Source organism: Arvicola amphibius, chromosome 11 (assembly GCF_903992535.2).
Source record: "Arvicola amphibius chromosome 11, mArvAmp1.2, whole genome shotgun sequence".
NCBI classification, from domain to species: domain Eukaryota; kingdom Metazoa; phylum Chordata; class Mammalia; order Rodentia; family Cricetidae; genus Arvicola; species Arvicola amphibius.
In genome coordinates, this window is record NC_052057.2 from 38,502,955 (window position 1) to 38,512,668 (window position 9,714).

Sequence of the window (9,714 nt, forward strand, 5' to 3'; positions counted from 1 at the left end):
TGGAACCGTTTGATGGCTACAGAAGCTTTGTCCTGTTTTGCAGGGAGGCTGACTCATATATGAAGTCAATGTAGGCCACAGGCTCTCTTGTAGAGCAAAAATAAGAAACCATTCTATTCTCTCTGTGCATTTTTAGACCATTCAGGACCCACTTCTCTGAAACAGTTTTGTCTGTGCCACAGAGGAAGAGGGAGATTCCTGAATTAAGTGGGAATTCTGATTAAGGAAGAAAGCAAGACTCGATCTTGGTGGGTAATCAAAAGTGTCCCGGAGACCCAGCAGGCAGGAGAGATGCCTAAGGCAACGGCATTTGAAATACTTAGCACAGCAACAGCATCGGAAAGGGAGACCGCCGGGGGCCGGGCCGGGGCTGGGATCCAAGTCTGGATGTCTCAGTGTTCACTGTGGATGTGTGAACAACAGCTTGGAGCACCAGATGTGAGAGCTCGGGCTGGAGCTGCCGGAGTCGCCAGCTCTGACGGGCTGGTGATTCACCAACAGTGTCCTTTCCTTTCCATTTCTTCTTCTCCTGGAGCGGCCCCGTTTTAGCTGTGCCGCTCCTGCCCTTGAGCGCGTTCGTTTGTGTGTGTGTGTGTGTGTGTGTGTGTGCGCGCGCGCGCGCGCGCGCGCACGCGCGCATGTGCAACTCCCAACCTCATTAGCTCCTATAAAGTTTGTAGACCTCGTTAATGTCAGCAGTCCCATCGCTGTCATTAAAACTGGGTTGAACAAAACTCTGTCGCTCAATTATGCTAGGATTCTTTCTTTGTCTACATGACAGGATTGACCCAAGGCTTGGGTTAGCCACAGTCGTATTGACACCAATGTTTGTGACTAACTTATCAGAAAGACTCTAAAGCAATACTGCTTGGCCAGGGTTAGAACCTGCCACTTAGTATTTTTCTTTAGTAACGGGACAGATTTGATATCTGTTGTGATATCTGTTGTGTTTAAGACAATCTAAGCCAAGAACAGAATCGAAAGTGGTTTTCACAGAAGTATTCTAAGTGGTAAGTTTGGGATCTTCCTCCAGACCCTGTTTAATGATATATAGTCAACCTGAGTCATCTGAGAAGAGGGAGCCTCAGATGGGAAAATGCCTCCATAAGACAGAGCTGGAGGCAGGCAAGCCTGGAAGCCTTTTCTTAATTAGTGATGGCTGTGGGAGGGCCCGGCTCACTGTGCATGGTGCTGTCCAGGGCTGGTGGTCCTGGGTTCTATAAAAAAAAAAAAAAAAAAAAAGCAGGCTGAGTCATGATGAACAAGCAGTAAGCAGCACTCCTCCATGGCCTCTGCATCAGCTCCTGCCTCCAGGTTCCTGTCCTGTGTGCCTTCCTGTCCTGACTTCCTTCAATAATAGACTATGATGTGGAAGTGTAAGCTCAATAAACTCCTTCCCCCAGCTTGATTTTGGTCCGTGTTGTTTCATCAAGCAGTGATAACTCTGACTAAGACAGACCCCTCACAGAGATCTCTTCCCAGGTGTCCCTGCTTCAGTCCTGCCTCTTCTCTCCCTCCTCATTGACAGCCCCAGAGAGTGGCCTGAGATTAAGTAGCTCCTCACAGATGCCTGATTTACTGAAGAGTACCTCATTGTAAAAGCATTGTGGTAATTATGTTCATAGCAGCTTTGTCATAGCCAGAACCTGCAAATAACCTAAATGCCCCTTGGCTCAAGAACGGATGAGGAAAATATGGTACATTTACACAATAGGGTACTACACAGCAGAAAAAAATAACAACAGCTTGAATTTTTCAGGAAAATGGATGGAGCTAGAAAACATTTTGAGTGAGGTAACCCAGACACAGAAAGACAATTATCACATGTACTCGCTCATAGGTGGTTTTTAAACATAAAGCAAAGAAAGCCAGCCTACAAACCACAATCCCAGAGAATTTAGACAACAATGCAGACACTAAGAGACTGACATAGATATAATCTACATGGGAAGTAGAAAGTAGAAAAAGACAAGATCTCCGAGTAAATTGGGAGCATGGGGACCTTGGGGGAGGATTGAAGGAGGAAGGGAGAGGCAGGAAGAGGAGTAGAGAAAAATGTAGAGCTCAATAAATATCAAAAAAATAAATAAAGGCATTGTGCTAACCCCTTCAGCTATTCCCGTGGGATGGGGTGGGAGAAGAAGAGACGGTATGGGGTATGGACGCTGCTGGTAGTTAGTTAACTAACATCTTCAAGTGGAAGGATCTAGCTTTCTGCCCTCCCCTCCCACGGCTGTGACTATCCCGTAGCTTCCCCAGCTTATGACAAGGGTGGATGAGGACAGTTTCAAGGGACTCTAGTTGGTACCACTTAGAAATGGCCATGGTGCTGTGCTGGTGAACGAAGCAGAGGCAAGGGAAATGCAATTATCAGAAGGTTGTGGGCAGTGTGACCATAATGCTTCTGAGATATTATTGGTCACTAGGATCGCTGGAACTAAATTAAGCCTTAACTAACCAGTACAGTGTGACCTGCATCCTGGAGACTATGGATCCCCATCTCCACAACATAATGAAGTGCTTTGAAAGCTACCTTATCTAATCAGAGCTACGTACATCTATTAACTCAGTGTTCGTGGCCCACAGCACCTAGGAGAATGTGCAGAAGAATCTAGTCCTGTCAATCATGGCCAAACGACCTCTCATGACTACAGCATGGGGCAGAACATCTCTTTCGTTTCTCTCGGATTCATTTCAGACCCAACTGAGCCAGCCTTATAAAGGTCCTGGAAGCCTTGTGCCCCCTCCAGCCCGCACTCCTTCCTCTACAAAGCTGCCTCCATCCTGTAGGTACCCTAACAGGTAAGCTTAGAGATTGAAAACTGACCACATTCGATTCCAGGTGTCCCTTTAGTCTGCAGCACAATTATAAGACAAAGAAGCTTTTGTACCTCTGCTCTTAGCTCTTTTCGTTAACATCTGTGGTGCCTATTGGGATACCCTCCACGTCAAGGTGAGGGTGGGGAGGACCAGGCAGTCTTAACTGTGTGCCATGGATATCCTAGACCAGGACTGTGGGGTCTGGAGCAGCATTCGACTAGTCTGAGACCCGTGGGGAGGAGACAAAAATGCTTGAAAACGCACAGTTCCTGGTGGAGTTGGGAAAAGGGCAGGCTGTGTTAGTGGGAGTGTGTGCGTAGTCCATGTTGTGGGTGGTGGCGTGGAGTCCAGCCATCCTACCTGTGCATTGCAAGAGCTCTTTGCGGCTGAGGAACGTGCACAGCTTTAATCTGTAGCCAGCTTCTCTCTATCTTTAAAATCCTTGGGTTTTCTTTCCGTGGATTTCCATTTATACACACGCTTAGGAAGAGAAAGATTTGTTCCTCTAAGCCATTTATATCACAGAACCTAAAATTCAGATGGTGCTACATGGTATATGAATGTAAAAAAAGAAAGGAAAAATATGACTGCTCCCGGGTATGGTGAAGTAGAAAGTTATTATCGCTGTGTGGGAGAGTATAGCCAGAGGCGGGAACATCTGTGGATATGTGGGAGAATATAGCCAGAGGTAGGAACATCTGTGGATATATGGAGAGTATAGCTAGAGGAGGGAACATCTGTGGATATATGGAGAGTATAGCTAGAGGAGGGAACATCTGGGAGAGTCCGGAGCAGATGTGACCAGTCTAAGGTGGGCCATGTGGGGGAGGGGGAAGACGGAGGGAGAGGGAAAAGAGGAGAAATGAGGTGCAGCAGCCAAGAGGGCAAAGGTACAAAAGGGTGGGTAACCAAAAAGGCTGGGTTATACAGGGAAGAGCCTCTGGGGGAAGGGCAGCCCAGACCCTGGGCTGGAGAGTTCAGGGTAGGGGGTGGGGTAGACCAGCCTACCTGGTCTACCTGTAAGAAGTACGGACTGAGGGATGCTGGGAGAACCTGGTAACTGGGTCCACTTTGATATGTTAAATAGGCATCTCAGCCATTTGTCCCGGGGTTTGAGACTTAACAGTATAAAATGTCATGGCAGCTAAAACATACGGAAACGTAATGCTATTATTGAGGCAATCAAGTTAGTTTGTGTGCAAATTCTATTGAGAGTGAATACAGGTATTTATTAACATTTATAAATTCATTTAAGCTGCGGATTAAATGGGTAATCTAAGTTGAAGTGAATCTGAGCATGGCAGCATAGAACCTTTATCCTTCAACCTCTTTCCAGAACATTCTTCAGGCTGATACTGGCTCATTTGAAGTTTTGACCTCCAAGATCCCCCAGCCCCACCCCGAGGCAGCGTCTCCTGCATCTTAGAGCCTCCTGCCCCGACCTCTCAAATTCTAGGATCACAAGTGTGCACCACCTTTCCCCCCCTCAACCTTCAAGGTTTCCAGGGAAGGGTCCCCTTTACTTTCATCCTGGTCTTGCCAGGGTCACCCTGTCCTCCCTACCTCCAGTTCTGGGGACTGCAGCTCAGGATACCTACTGCTCAACGTCTCAGTCAACTTCCTGTTGCCTGCAAGATGAAGGACTCTCTGCTCTAGCACTGCATCTGCCTGCACGCAACCATGCTCCCAGTCATGATGATAATGGACTGAACCTCTGAAACTGTAAGTGAGCCGCCCCAATTAAATATTTTCTTTATAACAGTTGCTGTGGTTGGGCTGGAGAGATAGCTTAGAGGTTAAGAAGTCCTGAGTTCAATTCCCAGCAACCACATGGTGACTCACAGCCATCTATAGTGATATCTGGTGCCCTCTTCTGGCATAAAGGCATAATGCAGCCAGAACACTGTATACATAATAAATAAATCTTTTTAAAAAATAGTGGTATGAGAGTATAAACCACTGAGTAAAGTATTCATAAAAGTAGGACTGCGAAGTCATTTTTTTTAAAAAAGAAAGAATTTCTGTCGTCATGGTGTCTCTTAAAAGCAATAAAAACCCTAAAAACCCTAAGACAGAGGTCCAGCTAGCATATAATTTTTCTATCAAACGGCTTGTTGATTTTGGTGCTTATCTCGTGTGAAGTGTGTAAGCAATGTCTTTCTTGTCAGTCAGCGCGCTTCTCTGCTAGCTGTCTTTAACCACGTCGCCCAACTACAAGAGCGAGGTCTCCAAAAGTGCCTGGCAGCTTACAGAATGGAAACAAGGCAGAGGGCCCAGCTGAGAAGGCTCAAGGCTGCTGTGCAGGTGGACCCAGAAGGAACAGGCCCTGACCCTGGATGTTCTCGCTTTCAGAACGCCCCCGCGTGAACACACACACCTCTCCAGTCATTGCCCCCAGTCTGTCCATTCCCAAGTTTGAGTCTGGCATGAAGGACCTTTAGCTGTGTTTCTGCCCTGACTCTTCACACCCTTCTCTCTGCGCTGTTCCAGAGGAGGTAGAAACTATATCTGGTACCCAGGTTTCCATAATAGGATGAAGCAACGGAAACCTGGTTTGGGTATCTGTTCCCTTGCCAAGATTACATAAAACAGAGAAATCTACCCAGAGGAACATGTGGTGCTTCCGGGAGAGCAATGGGATTCTAGGAAGTCAGAACTCTGTGAAATGTGGATAGGAATTTCGACTCTACTTAGGCGTCTATGGCAGAGGCTCATTAGATAACACTAACAATTGGCTCTCGTCCCGATCTGAACATTGGTCCATCTCCTGGGGTCAAACTCTGCCTCTGTCCTGTTTGAGTTCCTGTCCTGACTTCCTCCAGTGATAAACAGTGATATGGTGGTGTAAACCACATAAACCCCGTCTCACCCAACTTGCTTTTTGGTCATGGTGATTCATCACAGCAATAGAAACCCTAACTAAGACAACATCTTCACTGAGCAAGCATGGTTAGGAAGAAATAATCAGGAGGATGCATTTGTCTATCTGACAGCAGCAGCAGACACATAAGTGCGTCAATGATGGAGATGTATGGAAAAAATCAATGGGAGGATGAGGCTTAAGTATGTATTCGGTTGTTAGCATTATTAATTTATATGATGTGATTTCTAATAATAGTCGTATTTCAGTAATTTTCTTGAAGCATTTAACAACAACTCCTAGAAGCCAGTGCCAACACAGCCCTGATATGAAGTAGATCAATATGTATGAGAGAGAGAGAGACAGAGAGAGATAGTGAGACAGAGACAGAGATGGTGGTATATCACAATTATCTGCCATCTATCTATCTATCTATCTATCTACCCATCCATCCACCTATTTGTTGATTGACTCTGCACTCACTAAGATGCTTGAAGCAAAAACTTGTAAAATTTTAACAGTAGCCTGTAATACTGGAGATCCTAAAAACAGAATATTAGCACCTGACATTATATATAAAAAATAAATTGTTAACATCCCAATCATTTTGTCCCTCATCGCATATCCAAGGGCAAGGTAAGCAAATGCAAGAGAGATCAGGGAAGCTGTAACCATTGCCAGGTAGAGCTGAGACCAGAACCGAGTCCTCTGACCTCTGGTCCACTCCTACCATCCTGTCTGTGTGACCTCTGACGTCGGACAGTCTGTGTGACAAACTGTGCCCAACCCATCACATAATCTGGGATGTGCTTGTCAGGCCTCATCCCCCAGTCTGAGTCTCAGCAGCACTCATATTTGCAAATAAAGAATGAAATAAAGCCAGAAGCCCAGGAGATGACCTGGGCAAACTTTGGTGATGGCCAGACTTGAAGTTCTCTAGGAAGCCCTGATATCCATGTCCTTGGATCCTGGGTATCTGAACTGTTTAACCGTTATGTCTTTGCAGATATGATGACATGTGACTTCTGTAGCTAGTGGGCAATGGCCCTGAAGCCTCTGCCTACCTCACCTGCTGTACCAGATACTGGTGGCGATGGAGGCCCGTGGAGAAGCCCATTTTGAAGGGACTGAGGTTTCCCACCACCAACCAGCACTGCTCCCCAGAGCTGTGAGTTATCTGTCCTACAAGGGAAACCTGGGCTGCAGGACAGTCTGCAAATGACACAGCATTTGAGAATCTCCAAGCTAGAATCACCCAGACTAAGTAACACACACTCATACACACACACACACACACACACACGCGCGCACACAATGGGGATTTCAGTATATAGGTCAAGCTGGCCCAAAACTTGCTTTGAGGTTACAGCTAAACCCAAACTCATGATCCTCCTGCCTCAGACCCTAAGTGCTGGGATTATAGATGTGTGCTACCACACCTGACTAAAAGTACTCTCAAATCCTTGACCCACAGGCAACTGGTGAAATTATTAACGTTCTTGCTGTTTTTAGCCATTGAGTTTTGGGGTACTTAGTTACACAATATTATGATCTGTGGGGCTGGAGAGATGGCTCAGCGGTTAAGAGCATTGCATGCTCTTCCAAAGGACCTGAGTTCGATTCCCAGCAACCACATGGTGGCTCACAACCATCTGTAATGAGGTCTGGTGTCCTCTTCTAGCAGACATACATGTAGACAGAATATTGTATCCATAATAAATAAAATAAATATTAAAAAAATATTATGATCTGTGTGCAAAGTGTCCTTCAAAAGTTGCATGTGTCGAGGGAGTGGTTCTCAGCTGGCAGCGGCAATCGAGAGGTGACTGGACCATGAGGACAGGAAGGACATCAGTGGACGGATGAATGAATCCATTGATAAATTCAGGCAAGAATGAGCTCTCAGGAAGTGGGGCCTAAACTCGGCGTATGGCTTTGAAGAGCGCGTTTGGTCCCTGAATCCATCCACTTCTACTTTTCCTTGGTTGTCTGAACCGAGCAGCCTGTCCTGGGGCTCATGCCCGGTGCTTCCGTTTCTCGCAGGCCTAAAAGCAAATGGATCCAGCTGACCAGGACCCAAACTCCTGAAATGATGATTCGAAATAACCCCGTGCTCCTTAGAGCAGATTTCTTTTACACATTTTATGACATGGCCAAAAAACTGAGTGGCCCACTCGATAACAAAGAACTTCATATCCGTCAAGAGTTTCACCATCTGAGATACTGGTTCTTTCGAACATGGAGCTGTTGAGGTGGAGTCTCACAAAGAACCTTGAAGACATTTTGTTTCTCTTTTTACAAAAGGAGGAGGAGGAGGAGGAGGAGGAGGAGGAGGAGGAGGAGGAGGAGGAGGAGGAGGAGGAGGAGGAGGAAGAGAAAGAAAATTGAATTTCAAGCCAGCAACAGAAAGCTTTTGTAAAATATGACATTTGAAATTCATTTTACTGTTAGTGTTTCTGTAGACACCTATAGCAAAGAGAAAGTAAATGCACTCTTACATGGCCTCTGCAATTCTAACGGGCAAAGCAGCTTGAAGTGAAACTATGGACTCTTGTTCACAGCAAGGAACATCTCCCAACCTTCCGATAGCAATTTCTTTAACTCTTTAATTTCTTTAATTCTCCACCTTTAACTCTTCTGTGCCTCTTTTGGAAAAGTGCAAGTGGTACACATTACCAGGGACATTAATTATAAAGGGAGGGAACAGGAGTTCCAATAGCTATTCCCAATGGGAGTCTTAAGGACACCTGCAGGAAGCCACCTGCAGGCACCCGGGGACACTAGGCGGTTTCTCCTGTCTCCACCCGCTGAAGTACGCTCTGGAGAAGCTAGCTAGCTCCTATCTCCACGCAGAAGATCCGCGGCGCTCGTAGATCTGGTCCAAGGGTCCAGGCGCTCCTGGGGAGCCGCGGAGGCCAGGCGAACCGCAGCTGAGCTGGGGACCCGGGGGCGAGCGCGCTGAGCCTTTCCAGGCGAAACGCAGCGCACAGCGCCCGGGCGGTGCCCAGCATGGAGTGGGAGCTGAATCTGCTGCTCTACCTGGCGCTCTTCTTCTTCCTGCTCTTCCTCCTGTTCCTCCTGCTCTTCGTGGTCATCAAGCAGCTGAAGAACTCGGTGGCCAACACAGCCGGGACGCTGCAGCCCGGGCGCCTGTCACTGCACCGGGAACCGTGGGGTTTCAATAACGAGCAAGCGGTGTGACCCAGCGCCGAGCTGGTCTCAGCTCCGCGGGGATTCAGGTACACCCCTCGGGAGTGGCGGCAGGGGGACACACTCTTTGCTCCTCCCGGGTCTCCGGACCCGCTCCAGGGCAGGGGACCGCAGCGACAAGAGTCTGGCCAGGGAGCAGAGTTCTTCTAGAGCAAGCCTGATGCCAAGAGGGGAGACTCAGGGTCAGAGGTCAGTTTGGGGGCGAGAATGGATGCACACCTGTGAACTCTTCTTTGCAGACCAACTACATTTGTGCAAAAGTCTATTATTCAGTCAGCTCAGCTCAGCCACTTCCAACAAAATTAATTATCTAAATGACTGAAGGGTGTGAGCTTTGCTTTGAGGGGCGTTCCAATGTGCACGGGAGAAACGATTCAGGGACCTGTTGGGGGAGGGAGGTTTCCTCCTACTTTTGATTGCTACTCCTAGTCTAACCTGCGGGGTAGTCAAAGGTGGGTTTAGACTCTGGGACATCAGAGGGTAAATATGAGAATGATTGGCTGGGAAATGACCTTTGGACGCGGCATGGAGGGCAGGCAAAAGAGGCTGCTTTGCAGAGTGTAGGGCTAGCAGAAAGCTGTGTGAAGGGAGAGGCCTGCCGGCGGTTAATTTATCAGACCTCTTGGAAAAGGCTGACCATCAGGAGTAAAACCCACCTGTGCTCCCTAAACAAGGTCAGACAACGTTAGTTTTGGAAATCGTTTCATTCCTCATATCCGACCGCTTTTCTTAGATCTACGTCATCCGGACCCAGGCTGGTGCCCTTGACTGGTGGCGCCCAGGATCAAACTCCGATCACAGCCTTGCAAAGTTGAACAGTGGCT

General features: G+C 47.5%; 1 protein-coding gene across 1 annotated transcript; it reads left to right on the top strand.

The window, feature by feature from the left end:
* Positions 1-8,689: 8,689 nt before the first annotated feature.
* Positions 8,690-8,881, top strand: Smim43 (small integral membrane protein 43). The gene has a single exon (XM_038347142.1). The coding sequence runs from the start codon at positions 8,690-8,692 to the stop codon at positions 8,879-8,881; it is 192 nt and encodes a 63-aa protein (XP_038203070.1).
* The last annotated feature ends 833 nt before the right edge of the window (positions 8,882-9,714 follow it).